At 44.4% G+C, this 16,711-nt stretch overlaps 1 protein-coding gene across 2 annotated transcripts in view; it reads right to left on the bottom strand.

The window, feature by feature from the left end:
- Nucleotides 1–16,711, bottom strand: part of AOAH (acyloxyacyl hydrolase) — a 117,759-nt gene that overhangs the window by 38,771 nt on the left and 62,277 nt on the right. For both annotated transcript variants that reach the window (XM_084857870.1, XM_084857871.1), the window contains exons 10-12: nt 10,510–10,558; nt 7,697–7,745; nt 5,298–5,392 (exon numbers count right to left, since the gene is read on the bottom strand). In XM_084857870.1, the coding sequence (XP_084713996.1) occupies nt 5,298–5,392; nt 7,697–7,745; nt 10,510–10,558 (193 nt within the window). The remainder of the gene's footprint in view (nt 1–5,297; nt 5,393–7,696; nt 7,746–10,509; nt 10,559–16,711) is intronic.

Below are 16,711 nucleotides of genomic sequence, written 5' to 3'. Positions count from 1 at the left end.
TGACTCTGATGCCAGTGGGACTGTGCATCTGCTCTGAGCTTCAGTCAGAACTAGTCAGAACGTTAAATAAGCTATCCATGGTGCTGAACCCAGTTCAGGGGTTGGGTTCAGCACCTTGGACAGCTCCTTTGCAGTTCTGGCTGGTTCTGACTGAAGCCCAGATAGGATTTGCAGCCCTACTGATATTGGAGCCACCAATGTCCACTGGTTCGAAGGTATGGCTGGTGATGGCCAAGGGGCCATGATTTAGCAACCTTGTTGAAGCTAAGCGCACTAATTCTGGTCAGTATCTGGGAAGCCGATGTACTGTGCCCTGAGTTCCATAATGGGCAAATGATGGGATATACATGTAAGAAATCCCTCATTAATAAGTACTGTCTTTGCTAGTAATGCTTCCTCTGTCCCAGAGGTGCGCCTTAGTATTTAAAGCAGACTCCAGGCTTAACCACAGATCAGCCCTGGAGCAGTAGTGTTTTCATGTCATTTGAGAGGGGAAGCAGGGCCGTTCCCCCAGTCCTGCTGAAAGGCCTCCCTCATGAGGGCTCCTCCTCCCTCCGTTATTACCACCAGCAGCCATTCCAACAGGCTGTCACAGAGGGAGATGAGAGTGGAAGCAGAGCCATTCCATCAGCCCTGCTGAAAGACAACTAATTTTTCTTCTTATTCCGTACCCATCCCTTTTTCCTTGTCTTTTTAGATTGTAAGCCTGTGGGCAGGGGCCATCTTGGCTCTGGGAGACTTTCTGGCTGAGGAGCAGGGGAAAAAATCCTTTAAATAATAATTTAAAAAGTGCAGGCTAACTATTATTAGCTGGAGGGAGGATTTCCAGGTCTGAGATCGGAGCACACAGGCAAACCCAAGCCCTGGAACCTAAGCACTGTTTTCAAAATGGCAGCTAAGACATTTGCATCTAGAGAAAAATGTTTGTGGAGAAGTTGGAAAACGTGACCATCCAAGATTTAGAAAACCAATGCAGACCCAATCGAAAATGCTCACTTGAACACATCACTTTCATGCTCCATTGTCGTTACTGCCATCATCATTATCACCTCATTATCAGTATTGTTACCACATTTATTAGGCATGATAATCTCAATTGTCACTGCCTCTGATTTATTATGTTAATCACCTGCTCTGTCATCAGTGTCATTCCTGTAAGATTTTTTTTTCATAAAGCAGTAACAAAGAGAAGCAACTGCTAATCTAGAATATTTAAATCAGATGGGTTCTCCAAAAGGAAAATTAAAACTACAAACAATGCTGATTGCAATTTGCATGCTGCCCATAATGGTACAATTATTGGTACTGAATATTTGCTTTCAAAGTTGCAATTTCCCCTCCCAATATCCTCCTGGAGGGTTTCAATATGCCACACATGCAGTCTGTTTCTTTTCAGAAGACATATGAAAGCACTTTTTAATCCTTCATAGGGAGGCTGGCAGAAGGCTGATCTGTTGGTAGATCTCCAGGGCATGTGCTATCTCTGGGGCAAGGGTTTCTGACCCCTAATTTTATAACAATATTGAGTAAAACTACAGTGGCAGCTTGTGGAAAGAGCTATTGAGGTACACTGCTGTGGTCCCCGACTCTGTTCTGCAATCTCTTTTCTTCTCCAACAACGTACCTTTCATGTGTATGGTCAATCACTCTGTATTGATGGTTTTCTAATGCTTGTTGAAAACGATAAAATAAAAATGTTTAAAAAATGACTCTGCCAGGCTTGGCCTTGTGCTAATTTATCAGCCTTGGAGCCAAACAATAGTTTTCTGAGTGCAAGATTTTGTTTCAGAAATTGCCAGTGCAGGTAGCCTGAACCAGATGAGGGCCCTGGTGTGGGAGTAGGGGGCTTTAACCCTTTCCTCCCACTGTGGTCCTGATCCAGGAGCAAATGGGAGGTTTTTCCAATGCAAATTGCTACCATGGCCTGGGACCTGGCCTGGATTGGTACTGCAGCATCAGTCAAATGGTTAAAAGCCCCATCTCCCTCACACCAGAGTCCCAACCTGAAGCAGTAACCCTGCTCTGGCAACTTGTGGAAGAAAAAGCTTTCCCTCTAGGGCTGGAGTGGGCAACGTGTGGGGGGCAGGGGGTGGCATTGCCTCTCAGACCCCACCAGGGGCCAACCCCCCATGTTTGCTACTTCCTCTGTGCCTTGTTTTAAAGCAAACTCAACACTTTTTTGCCCATTGCTGCACTACCAATTTTTGGGAAACAAAGGCAGGAACTCCCTGCCTTTGGAGATCAGGCAGGCGCCAACACTGTGTTACTTTTAGTACCTCCTGAAAACACTGTTATTTAGAGAGGCCTCCTTTGAGTGACCAGCCGTGGTTTATTAATTTCAGAATCTGTTTCTTTTAAAATGTTTTAATTGCTTTAATATGGTGTTTTATTTTCTTATCTTTATTGTGCACCGCTCCGAAATCTTTGATGTGGAGCGGTATATAAATACTGTAAATTAAAATAAATAAATTCAGTGCAGGGTGATGGGTGGAGTGGAGAAGTGCAGAAAAGGCCAGGAAGGGCGCATGCAGCCCATGGGCCATCTGTTGCTCACCCGAAATCTAGAGCAAACTCTCTGGAGGGTCGTGGCAGGGGGGGATCCTGAACAATGTGGGATATACTGGAGTAGGAGACAGAAAACTTTCCTTCCATGAACTTTCTTCAGTTCTTTAGGATGTGAGGCATGACGCTTAGCAAATTGCTAATTAAAATTATTGCCTTAAGATTCATCCATCTGAGCAGAGATTCAGTTGTTTTGGATTAAAGTAGGTCACATTTTGAAAGCAAAATCTAAACATTTTTGTAATTAAAAAAATTGGATTCAAATCCCAAAATTGTGATTAATTTTTTAACAGACACATGTGAGCTACACGCAACATTTGCCTTGGGAAAGAGAGTTATGATCGTGCCTTAAGATCAATCAGTATCATCTCTGGCCTGCGGCCATCAATCGATTTCACAGCTTCCAGCTCCCCAAAAAGGTTTCTACTGAAGGCTTAAGCCAGGGCCGTGCAAGACTCGGCAGCTCCCAAGAATTTCATTTTTAAAAGTGGGTGAGTGCCACAAGGGTCACCTTTAGCTTGTTAGGAAGATTTTGGTGGCCCAGTCCCCCTGCCCCCGGAACTGTAATGGATTCATCCTTTTCAATTTTTAATTAATTTATTTTTTCGGTGCCTGTCAGGGGAGGGGAGGTGCAGCCTGAGGGGGGGCAGGATAGACCTTGGACCTCCCACAGTTGTCCACCCCTGGATTAAGCCCTAAGCTTCGGTAAAGAATTTACAGAGAAGATATGGACTGGAAGTGCTAAACTATGGAGGGAATGGTGGTTGAAGGACAGTCTGCTTTCTCTGAGAAGATAGGCTAGATCTACACTACTGTTTTACAGCAGTATTAAAGCACACTGATAAATGTTGGGGCACATTACATGTTCTGTATACCGCTATTGTAGTGTTATTTCCTGCTTTTTATTCCACATTAACCAAAATAACACAACAAATGTCCTTGTGTGTCCTACGAAGTATAAATGCACAAGAGGGATATAGCATTACCATGATGGGATCTTAATGACATATGACACAAAGTGTAGATCTGGCCTAAGTGGCTATTCCTGTTCACCAGGACTCATCTGTTGTGTCAGTGGCTCTGTTCAGACATAATAGGCTGCTCCAAGAATCCACAGTTTGTTTGCATGTGAACAAGTGTGAAGCCTGAGAGAGCCCTTGGCTGCAGAGGAGACCTCCTGGTTTCTTCAGTCACAGTTTCCTGTGAAATCCAAACTGGAAAACAGTCGCTTAAGGCAGGGGTGGGAAACACATGGCCCACAGACTGCATACACCCCACCCCCCATTAAATAATAATAATTTACGAACAAAATGATACTGCACAGTGGCTATGAAGCACTGAAAGGGTCAAATTTAACTATAGAGTACTACAGAGCAGTTTCCCAATGCTGCCTCAGGGCTCCCAGACTTCCCACCCCTGGTTTAGGGGCTCCCTCAAAACCAGCATTTCAGCCTGTCCTCTGCCCCTGGCACTATTGCCAGGGGCTCTCTGCAAAATACAGGTCCCTTTTTTCCTTCCCGGTCATAATGATGGGCATTGCAGTAGCAATAATAAATAATAACCTCAGTGTAGTCAGCACAGTACAACATGAGATACATGACAGCAACACTCCACATCTATAGTATCAATATGTTCTACAGATTCTCCCATTTTGAAAAGAAGAGTTTCTAGTCTCTTGGGTATGTCAATATAGTTTCAACAACTCCCATAATGCATTATAATAATGCCTTCCTGGTCATTCCAAAACGAAAGGAATGTTGCCACAAAGAACCCCAATAGCAGCCATTCTCTGCAGTGGCACCCACCCTCTAGAAAACCCTCCCTGCGCAGTTCGGGAGGCAGAAAATGTGGCATCTTTCAAGCACCTCCTAAAAATGCACCTTTTCACCCAGGCTGTCCCTGGGTTGTATGTTGTTGGGGTTTACATGGTACTCTTAAACTTTTGAAGTTTGTTTGTTTGTTTATTTATTTATTTCATTTCTATACCACCCAATAGCCGAAGCTCTCTGGGTGGTTCACAGAAATTAAAACCAAACAACACACAATAAAACAATTTAAAATATATAGAACATTAAAACCACAATATAATAATACAACCACAATAAAACCTAGCAGCAGTGCAGGAGTTTAAAATACAGATTTAAAACAGAAAAGCTAAAAATTTAGAAAGCTAAAATGCTAAAGTGCCTGGGAAAATAAAAAGGTCTTCACCTGGCGCCAAAAGGAATACAATGTAGGTGCCAGGCGAACCTCACTAGGGAGCTCATTCCAGAGCCGGGGTGCCACAGCAGAAAAAGCCCTCCTCCTAGTAGCCACCCGCCTCACTTCCTTTGGCAGGGGCTCACGGAGAAGGGCCGCTGACGATGATCTTAAGGTCCGGGCAGGCACATATGGGAGGAGGCGATACTTCAGGTAACCTGGCCCCAAGCCGTTAAGGGCTTTGTTTATGTTAAGGGCATAAACATAAAAGTTTATGTTTTATCATGTTGTATTTCATGGTTTCAATTGTTGTGAACCACCCAGAGAGCCTTGGCTGTTGGGCAGTATAGAAATATAATAAATAAATAAATAAAATATGGTGGTTTCTTTCTCAACAGAAAGTGATGATTCCCAGAAGAAGAAGAAAATCGGCATTTCTGCATCTATCCTTATTGGACACCCTTTATAATAGTTAAGAAAGTAAATTATCAGGCAGCCAACTGGTGCCAGTACAATGACCAACAGAAATGACATACCCTTGACATTTGTGATGCTGTCACCCATTCTGGAGGGATGTGGAAGTGAGCCCCAGCTGAGTCTCCCACGATAATAACTCCTTTGGATTCTGTGCCTGTGGAAGGCATTTCATTAATAATTATGTTAAAACTCTAGTTAAATTTTCTCACATTGCAAAGCTGCATGTTGCACAAGGCACAACCGCATTAAGAAAACCCACGTAACAGATTCCGCGAACAAAGGGCAATCAAAATAATGAATTGGTCGTCTGTGCTAATTTCCAAATCTGGTACGAGGTTTTCAACTTCCTCTGCCCTATAAATAACCTAGGAGAAATGGAAGCATCAATCAGTTTTACAAAAAGTGCATGCTCAAGTAGGCCTATTTCTATTAAGTTTCTTTTACGGCTCAGATTGGTACTTTAATGTGGAACCTGCTGGGAGCAACATAAATTTTTATTATCTGCAATGCATTCAATACATTTAAAACATTTAGTGAAATCAGAGTATTGAAAGCAGAGCTCTCCACTGAGCCTATTAGGGCAAAATTACAAGCTTCTCATAAACGCAAGCTCCACTGCACCCAGCCTTTAAAAATGGATGTCATTTGATAATATCTTAGAACTTGTAACCCAGATATGACAGATAGAGACACAGACATGTTTTGAACCACTACACACCAATGGTTGTACAATGCTATATCGCCAGATGGAACAAAAAGAATAAGATGGGTAATGAGGCTGGCGTTTGAAATCCTTATAAAAATCTAGAATGAATGTCCCTTCCTGTCCACTTTTGCCTTGTGTTTGCTAAGCACTTACCAAACCCTGGTGGCACAAAACTGATCCTGGGGAAGTTCGATGTTAGTTTGATTTGGGGTGAATTTCAGTCATGTACAACACCATCATTGGGTCCATTTGTGTTGATGAGGGAGTGCATGGCTTTCAGCTCTACTACAGCCCAATTCATAGATGGCCTAGGTGGCACCATTGCCTCTGCAAAAACACTCCCCCATTGTTGGTGCCCGCCTTGCATCAATCATCTGTTGTTATGTGTGTAGTGTTGTATCCAGTGGAAGAGAACCACTGGCAGAATGGATTCACCCCTCTGTCCTGTAGCCCCTCCCCCACATGCCCCAAATCTGTTCTGGAAGGTTAAGGGATCCTCTGGAGAAGAACTGGGGCATGCATGGGGGCTGCAGAGTGAGGAGAGGATGGCGACATCCTGTTACATGAGCATAAGTCCCATCATGTATGGGTTAGATCCAACCCACAGGGTGCAGAATTCAGAGATTGCCTTATATTAATAAGAAATCTCTATTTACAGTAATGTTTATGTTTTCCACAGAACTTCTCTAGCTGCTCAGCCCACATCACCAACTCTGTTTCCTGTACCCAGTTCTGCCAGGTCTTAGTTTTGTGATGGACGCTTGGCTTTTAAACCATCAGGACAGAGCTGTAGTATTCTAAGCCCCGGGAATCAAGTTACTGATGTCTTACATCATGTTGGTCCTGTGGGTATTCCCCATGCCAAAGGCCTGGTTCTGTTCGAAGCATGTCTTTCTGCAAACCTCCATTATGAGGCCTGCTTTAGCCACTAAATTGTTTGCCTACGCTTTTGGGAAGTACCTCATCGACTCATTCACAGTTCCCTATGAACGAGTCGATGAGGTACTTCCCAAAGTTAAAGGCAGAGAATTTAGTAGTTGGACAGTTTCCTGTGAATGAGTGCCATTTCATAAACTTTTAGGAGTGTAGGCTCTTGCAGAATTACCACAACCGATGCTGCAGTAGAAAAATGAGCACATTTGGACGCACACAGATATACCTACAATTTGGAGCTGAACTGGTTTGTTGGTTTGTGTCTGGTGGAGTAAGCCTAGCTTGCTTTAGGGCTGCTACTGACAAGCATATTTGTCTCCATTTTGAATGCTGAGAATTGCCAACTCTGCTTCTTTCCCACCTCCCCATGGTTCAGGGGCTGGCCTGCCTTTTGAAAATAAATGTATTTAAACTTGGCTTCTATGCGTATGTGATTGAAAGTCCATATGGTGCCTTAAAACCTCAGTCCTTTTTTGTAATGTAAAACTGCTCTGGGGGAGGGTAGGCTTGCGACACCAAATCAGCACTGTGCTGTACCACAGCCTTCTGCTTCCCACACAGAGAACTCGTCTTCTCTGAGTTTGGCCTTGCAAAGAAATCATCTGGGCAATCTCTGGGATACATGACGATGGGACTTCCAGGTCATATTGACCCTTGTCTTTCAGTACATATGTACAGGCCATTTGCTCTTTCATAAAGCACCACAGAGAACTATATATATTTTTAATAACTCTGGCCAACTAACAAAACACTTATAAAATAAAATCACTATGAATCTTTTCTCAGCTCTATTTTTTTTTTTTAAATTAAAGGAATTACCATTACAGAATTTCTGCTCGTAGGGGATGCCATCTTTTGGATCAACACCCTGACGGGAGAAGAGAAAATTAGTTTGGGGATCTGAAAACCTCCACAACCACCATCACCCTGCCCAGTGAAGAGACACTCATTAATTTCTTTATGTTCACATGTGCTTTTAGGAACTGTTGTACCAGCGACACAATACCAATGAAATACAAGCAATTTATTCAACGGTTTAAGCTGCAGCAACATAAATTCTACTGGCACACATGCCCAGCTGAGGATCATTTTTCCATGGTGTTAGGAGCAGGCACACATGTTCCTCACTATCATACATATAGGACACCAATGCTGGTTGGGGATGATGGGAGCTGTTGTACATCTGGAGAGCATCAGGTTGGGGAAAGTTGATATCAGGCATTGCATCAGCTGGACACGCTACATCAGGGATGTAGAACATCAGGCCTGGGGTCCCAATTTAGGCCCCCAGGGGTCTCAAGCTGCCCCCCCAGGTTGGCTATGCCCCCTTCCCCTGACCACACACCCTTTCCACTGACCACCGATTGTTTGGTGGTTTCTCGGCTTTGCAAAGTCTTTCCCCATTCTAAAAGGTTGAAATGCCTCTCATAAGGCTCAGTTTTATTTCTTTATTTAAAAACTGCTTCTATTCCCCTTGGCATCCCAGGTTTTCCAAGCAGTTTACATAAAAGCACACATACAATACAATCTAAAAACCAATATAAAAACAGTATAGAGCAATAAATACCATTAAGACATTACAACAAAAGCAGTCAAACAGAGCAGTGTCATGATCGTTCAACAGTCAGGGAAAGCCTGAGTGAACAAATGCATTTTCAAGTGGCATTTGACATTCACCAGTTTCCACCTCTCAAACCACATGTGGGAGAACATTTCAGAGGGTGGGTGCCACTATCAAGAAGGCCTGATGTTCCATTACCTGATGACACACTGTTGGTTGTGAAATGATCAATAAGATTCAGGAGATTTGGTGTATATAGGGGAAGGCAGTCACTTAGGTATCTGGCCCTGATTTGTTTAGGGCTTTGAATGTCAACAGCAAAATCTTGAACATAGCTCGATAGCTAATAGGCATCCAGTGCCATTCTACTAACACAGGTGTAATACGTGTATAGGTCAGCTGGGTGGCTACTCAAGGACACAACGGAGGCAGCAAAGTAGGCCTTCTTTGCCGCCTTCGCCCAGTAGGCACGATTATACGCTCTCATGCATGTTCAATCACCTTCACGAAAAAGACTTATGCCACTTGCAGTGCAGCTGTCTTCTAGCTTGTTTCATCGTTTTAGGGTGCAATCCTATGGCTGCTAGACAGCGGCTAGGCAGCCATAGAATTGGTTGGTTTCTGGGAACCAACCTCGGAGCCAGTGCTCTGAGGTCGGTTCCCAGAGAAATGCCTCCCCAACCCCTCCCCCACTGCCTCGTAGGCAGTGCAGATCATCCCCAGGCACATAAGAGCGGTGCGGAGTGGGGCAAACGGGGCATTCCTGGGGGCGGGGAGGGGAAAGGATCACAGAAGTGCCAGTATGATGCTTCCTATGTGTCGTCCGGCCTCCCCACCCTGCATTGCAACATCGCTCGGCTAGACAGCCCAAATCGGCCATCTAGCCACGAATGCAGAGTGGCTGGAGTGCGGAGCAGAGGATCCCCTCCACGCTCCTCCCACCGTGCATTGGATAGGTGGTCGCCTCCAAGTCTGGAGGGAGCTGCCTTTCCACATAGAATTGCTCCCTTAATCTCTTTGGTAAACCAGGGGGCCATCCAAACTCCACAGGGCTGAAGAGGGTACTCAGGAGCAATTGTGTCAATGGCTCACCATTCCACAACATGACAAGGTCCTCAACAGAATCACCAGCTCTTAGATAATGGCAGTAAGAGCTTTACAATAAAATATGCTGTATTTCTGCCCCTGCACCTTTTGCCTTCGGGCCTGCCCGCCACTGGAACGCGGCCCTCAAGAACGTCTCTGAAATGGAATTTGGCCCTCAGGCTGATAGGGGTTCAACACCCCTGTTCCACATCAAGGTTCACAAATGTGGAAGCCAAATGTATGGGGTCCTCATTAAAAGGAGGACCATTTTTCAGACAAAAAAGTGACTCTATTTGTTCCATGTATAAGAAATTCAAAATATAAGCAACCAAATTAAATTCCCATTAATAAAATAAGAATTGTCTCATAATAAACACCATTTCTGAGATCCCAAGAGTTACCCTAGGTGCACTCAAGGACTTGAGAATGCCCAGTTAGATCTCTGACCCCCCTCCCCCGACTTTGAACAGCAGATCCCATTGCCATATCACAAACACTTTTGAAATTCTCCTCAGTTTTCCTGAGTGGTTTGCCATGTGCCATGGAGAGCTGCTGTTTGTGGAATACAAGCCAAGTTTCCTTTGGAAACATGGAATCCATTGCATGATTCTTTGGTTCTTAGCCCCTGTCATTAAAAAAATTAATCGTGTACACCCTCACCATGTGGCTGCTCATTTTATGAAAGCTTCTGTCATGCATTCTGCGCAATCCCCTATAACCTCACGGACTGTGACATTTAGGTTACCATAAGACTGTTTCACTATCCAAAAGAATCAGAAGTAGCAGGCGCCTTGGAGTGACTTTCATATGATCATTTCTGTGGTAGGATTGACCCACAGTTACATTTGTAGAGGTTTTGTTAGTTTTAAGTTGGGGAAGTCCACTCTTTCAAGAACCCATGAAGTAAAAACTCACAGGCTGATTCCAAAACAGGAAGAGAAGATCATGGGAGAGAAGTGTCATGATATAATATTCAACAACTCACCCATATGCCATTACAGTTAGAATCCTTCTCTGTATCCCAGTTATCAGGGCTAAAAGAGAAAGGAAATTAAAAGAGTATTGTAGCAACTGGTTAAGCAGGAAGTGGCATTTTGTTTTAAGGCAGAAATATAAGTATATTGTGAAACAACTTTGTTTCACATATTTGAGAACGTATATAGAAACCAGGAGTCTAGATGTTCCAGGACCTCTGCTAGCTCTGTCCTCATCTGAAAGACCATGGGGTACTTGGAATATAAGACCGAAAGATCCATTAACTTTCACATGACTCAGTAGCACTGGTATGTTTAAATCCTGGTAGCAGCATTACAGAGTTGTGTATACAGTCACCTCAGTCAGTGTATTTGCGAAGAATATTGTGGCTTTCTTGTACACCCAGAGCTATCAGGTATATGCAGACAAACCCATTTGGTTCATTGAGGTACATCTGTACACATGTGAAGATCCCCATTCCATTGATGTGAATGAGAGAGCCCTCTCATGTAGGAACTCCATGCACATATGGCTCTGGGTTTTGGTGATTGTTCTCCAGTTAAGGACATACATCTCTGCTGTAACCAGAGTGTACCCAGAGTGTACAAATCAAGGGTCCCTCTTTTCCCAGATTGCAGGAAGGCAAAGAATTGCCATAACTGAGGTCAATGAAGCAATGCATTTTGTCCCCTTTCCACGCAGAATTTAGGGTCAAACGACACATTATGTTAATTGTGTAGCTTGTAGCTGAGGCTTATCTTTTTAAAAATAAAATAAAATTCTAGAGTAAGTGAACATGGCTCCAATTCTGATCAGGACCACTGTTCACTAGAACAAGAGAATTTTTAAAAATTAAAAAAGGAAAAAGCTACCATTGATGCCACTGAGATGTTAGTGAATGAACCACCAACACTACATCAGTGCATACTATTTTTTTAATTACTCCCACCTCATCATCCCTTCATGGATCACTGCCTTGTTGTGGCGAAGCGGCTTGCGTAACTCAGTGAAGCCATAAGCTATGCCGTGCAGGGCCACCCAAGACGGACAGGTCATGGCAGAGAGTTCTGACAAAATGTGGTCCACTGGAGAAGGAAATGGCAACCCTCTCCAGTATTCTTGCCAAGAAAACCCCATGGAACGTATCACAAGGCTAAAAAAGATGAGCCCCTCAGGTCGGAAGGTGTCCAATATGCTACTGGGGAAGAGCAGAGGGTATTTCCAAGTAGCGCCAGAAAGAGTGAAGCGGCTGGGCCAAACCTGAAAGGACATTCAGCTGTGGATGTGTCTGGTGGTGAAAAGAAAATCCGATGCTGTAAAGAACAATATTGTTTAGGAACCTGGAATGTCAGATCAATGAATCAAGGTAAGCTGGAGGTGGTCAAACATGAGATGGCAAGATTGAACATCGACATCTTGGGAATCAGCGAACTAAAATGGACAGGCATGGGCGAATTTAATTCAGGTGACCATCATATCTACTATTGTGGGCAAGAATCCCTTAGAAGAAATGGAGTAGCACTCATAGTCAACAAAAGGGTGGGAAAAGCAGTACTGGGGTACAATCTTAAAAATGATAGAATGATCTGAGTACGAATCCAAGGCAAACCATTCAACATCACAGTCATTCAAGTCTATGCCCCAACCACTGAGGCCGAAGAAGCTGAGGTTGATCGGTTCTATGAAGACCTACAACACCTTCTAGAACTAACACCAAAAAAAGATGTCCTCTTCATCATAGGGGATTGGAATGCTAAAATAGGAAGTCAAGAAATCACCGGGATAACAGGCAGGCATGGCCTTGGTGTACAAAATGAAGCAGGACAAAAGCTAATAGAGTTTTGCCAAGAGAACACGCTGATCATAGCAAACACTCTTTTCCAACAGCACAAGAGGCGACTCTACACATGGACGTCACCAGATGGTCAATATCGAAATCAGATTGATTATGTCCTTTGCAGCCAAAGATGGAGAAGCTCCATACAGTCAGTAAAAACAAGACCTGGAGCTGACTGTGGCTCAGATCATGAGCTGCTTCTTGCAAAATTTCGGCTTAAATTGAAGAACGTAGGGAAAACCACTAAACCGTTCAGGTATGACCTAAATCATATCCCTGATGAATATACAGTGGAGGTGAGGAATAGATTTCAGGGATTAGACCTGATAGACAGAGTGCCTGAGCAACTATGGACGGAGGTCCGTAACATTGTTCAGGAGGCAGCAACTCAATCCATCCCAAAGAAAAAGAAATGCAAGAAAGCAAAGTGGCTGTCTGTCTGATGAGGCTTTACAAGTAGCTGAGGAAAGAAGGGAAGCGAAAAGCAAGGGAGAAAGGGGAAGATATACCCAAATGAATGCAGAGTTCCAGAGAATAGCAAGGAGAGACAAGAAGGCCTTCTTAAATGAACAATGCAAAGAAATCGAGGAAAACAACAGAATGGGAAAGACTAGAGATCTCTTCAAGAAAATTGGAGATCTCAAGGGAACGTTTTGTGCAAAGACGGGCATGATAAAGGACAAAGAAGGCAGGGACCTAACAGAAGCAGATGAGATTAAGAAGAGGTGGCAAGAATACACAGAAGAACTATACAGGAAAGATCTGAATGTCCCTGATAGCCATGATAGTGCGGTCACTGAACTTGAGCCGGACATCCTCGGGAGTGAAGTCAAGTGGGCCTTAGGAAGCATTAGTAACAACAAAGCTAGCGGAGATGACAGTATTCCAGCCGAGCTATTTAAAATCCTAAAAGATGATGCTGTTAAAGTGCTGCATTCAATATGCCAACAAATCTGGAACACTCAACAGTGGCCACAAGACTGGAAAAGGTCAGTTTACATTCCAATTCCAAAGAAGGGCAACGCCAAAGAGTGTTCAAACTACCGCACCATTGCGCTCATTTCACATGCCAGCAAGGTGATGCTCAAAATCCTACAAGCTAGGCTTCAGCAGTATGCGAACCGTGAACTACCGGAAGTACAAGCTGGGTTTAGAAGAGGCAGAGGAACTAGAGATCAAATCGCCAACATTCGCTGCATCATGGAGAAAGCAAGAGAATTCCAGAAAAACATCTATTTCTGCTTCATTGACTACGCTAAAGCCTTTGATTGTGTGGATCACAACAAACTGTGGCAAATTCTGAAAGTGATGGGAGTACCAGACCACCTTACCTGTCTCCTGAGAAACCTGTACGAGGGTCAAGAAGCAACAGTAAGAACCAGACATGGAACAACCGATTGGTTCAAAATTGGGAAAGGAGTACGACAAGGCTGCATATTGTCACCCTGCTTATTTAACTTATATGCAGAGTACATCATGAGAAATGCCGGGTTGGATGAATCAGAGGTCGGAATTAAGACTGCTGGGAGAATTATCAACAACCTCCGATATGCAGACGATACCACCCTAATGGCAGAAAGCGAAGAGGATCTAAAGAGCCTCTTGTTGAGGGTGAAAGAGGAGAGTGCAAAAGCTGGTTTGAAACTCAACATTAAAAAAACTAAGATCATGGCATCTGGCCCCATCACTTCCTGGCATATAGAAGGGGAAGAAATGGAAGCAGTGACAGATTTTACTTTCTTGGGCTCCAAGATCACCGCAGACGGTGACTGTAGCCATGAAATTAAAAGACGCTTGCTCCTTGGGAGGAAAGCTATGGCCAACCTAGACAGCATAGTAAGAAGCAGAGACATCACCTTGCCGACAAAGGTCCATCTAATCAAAGCTATGGTTTTCCCAGTAGTAATGTATGGCTGTGAGAGCTGGACTATAAGGAAGGCTGAGCGCCAAAGAATTGATGCTTTCGAACTGTGGTGCTGGAGAAGACTCTTACGAGTTCCCTGGACTGCAAGGAGGTCAAATCAGTCCATCCTAAAGGAAATCAACCCTGAGTGCTCATTGGAAGGACAGATAATGAAGCTGAAGCTCCAATATTTTGGCCACCTAATGCGAAGAGAAAACTCCCTGGAAAAGACCCTGATGCTGGGAAAGACTGAAGGCAAAAGGAGAAGGGGACGGCAGAGGATGAGATGGCTAGATAGCATCACGGATGCAATGAATATGAACTTGAGCACGCTCCGGGAGAGAGCGCAGGACAGGAAGGCCTGGCGTGCTATGGTCCATGGGGTCACGAAGAGTCGGACACGACTGAACGACTGAATAACAACACCTCATCATCCAGGATTGTTTAAGTTCCCACTCACTGTAAAATAGATTGCTTACATGTTTGCTAAACATTTCTTGATCCTAGTTACTCTGCTATAGATCCAAAGGAAATCAATTTGAACCCACTGGCACAAGACATTTGCAGTCTAGCTCTACTAACACAGCAACCCTATGATCCCTAGATAGCAACCGGGGCACCATAGGATGCTGCAGAACTCTTCCTCCACACCCACAGGCAGAGCTATGAGGATGGAGGAGATCTGATCATGGATCTTCCCCCCTCCCCTGCCACGGAAAGCTCTGCAGACACTCCTCTTGCCAAGGTTGCAACAACGACTTTGGAAGAAGTTGGGGAGGGTGGAAAGGCAGCGTTCCGGTAGAAGAGGAAGGGAAGGAGAGGCTTGGATCAACAAGATCCAGAAGTCTTTCCATCAGCCAACCATGCTCCCTGGGAAGGAGGGGTTAGATGGGAGAAGAGACCCATCTAGCTCAATGGAGGCTGGTGGCTCCGATTTCACTGGGCTGTGAATCCATTCTGGGTTTTGGTCAGAACCAGCCAGAACTCTAATAGAAGCTATCCAAGGTGCTGAACCTATTTTGGTAGTAGGGTTCAGCACCTTGGGTAGCTCCTTTAGAGGAGGGGATTCACAGCCCCACCGAATCAGAGCCACCAGTCTCCACTGATCTAGCTTAAAACAACAAAATTGGAGGAAAGGTTGGCTGTAAAAGCCTCTGTCCTCCTCCAGCCCTGCCTGGCTCTTGCCAGGAGGACTTTGGGTAGACAGAGGGCTCTGATCTCTAAGTTTTACAAAAATGACAGGAAAAAACATTAATCCTATGAGAATCATGTGCTAGCCCATGAACAGTGACTAAGAGCTTTTCTACACAAGACATTTATTGTGTGCTCATAATTCCTTACTCATGATTGTCTATGGGTTCTTTAGATGACATCATGATTCCCCCCCCCCCATTCTGCTTCTCTTTTTAAAGAGTGCTTTCCTGTTTTTTGTTTTTTTTTAGAGGGGTGAAAATAGGGTATTATTTCTTAAAGCAAAAGAAAAGGCATTTTCCTGCTTGTGTCTTTCACTATTCTGCTGTAGCACAGCACCACCTAGAGGTTATGTAGCAGAAAAGCAGGAAAAGCTCTTTGTGTAGAGCTTGGATCTCAGTTCTCTGGCAAAACCAAAGTAGATACAGTGATTAATAATCTTGTGTAGAAAAGCTCAAAAAAAATGTAAAGCTGCTGCATAAGGGTCAAACCAGCAACCAGCGATGGATCTGCTGTGTGGCAAGTGTACAGCCATTCTTTCAAATTGCTCCAGAAATCTTCAGAGCAAGGCTGGGCCTATCAAGAGCTATAGCGAAGGCCCAGCCCTGGACAGCTCCTTGGAGTGCAATTTATGGTGTGTCTGGCAGATGAGGAGGAAAGGCTCTTGCCTTAGGGGGACTGAGGAGGAGGAGGAGGAGGTTTAAACTGTACTGCACAAATTCTTTATGGTGCAGAGATACAAGGGTTGGGTAAAACAGATGACGTGAAGGTCATACAGAAGAAATGTTTCAGATGCATTCTATCCCTTCCTCCTCACATCCCAGCTCCTCTTCTTCATGCTGACGTGGGCTACCATCCATTTCTATCAGAGTGAAGAAGACCATTTTCTTTTCTTTGAAAAGATTGGTCCATGTGCCTGACCACCATTTGCCTAAGTGTTGCTATTTAAAACAGAAGAACAGGGGGTGGCTGGGCTTTTTCCTGTTCTGAAAGACTGGCCCACGGTTCTCTCTCACTGATTTCCCTTCATTTAAGTGGCTGTCCTGCCACATTTGCGCAGCGGCCTTGGTATGGGCCAGGGACATCATCATGCTCCAGCCCTGCCTGGCAGTTGATATTTGGCCACTGTGGTTAGGAGTGGATGACATCAAACGCTTCGAGAAGCAATGTGTGTGTGTGTGTGTGGGAGGGCAGGTCTGTCCCTGCCTGAATAATGTTTTGTGAATGAGGGTAGCCCCAAACCAGGAAGGGAATCAGTGGCTGAGGATACAGCTATATAAA

Source organism: Heloderma suspectum, chromosome 5, assembly GCF_057233095.1.
Source record: "Heloderma suspectum isolate Gila_16-S chromosome 5, 16-S_ref, whole genome shotgun sequence".
Classification (NCBI taxonomy): Eukaryota; Metazoa; Chordata; class Lepidosauria; order Squamata; family Helodermatidae; genus Heloderma; species Heloderma suspectum.
The sequence above is the reverse complement of the archived record's forward strand: the minus strand, read 5'-3'. Positions and strand labels throughout refer to the sequence as shown.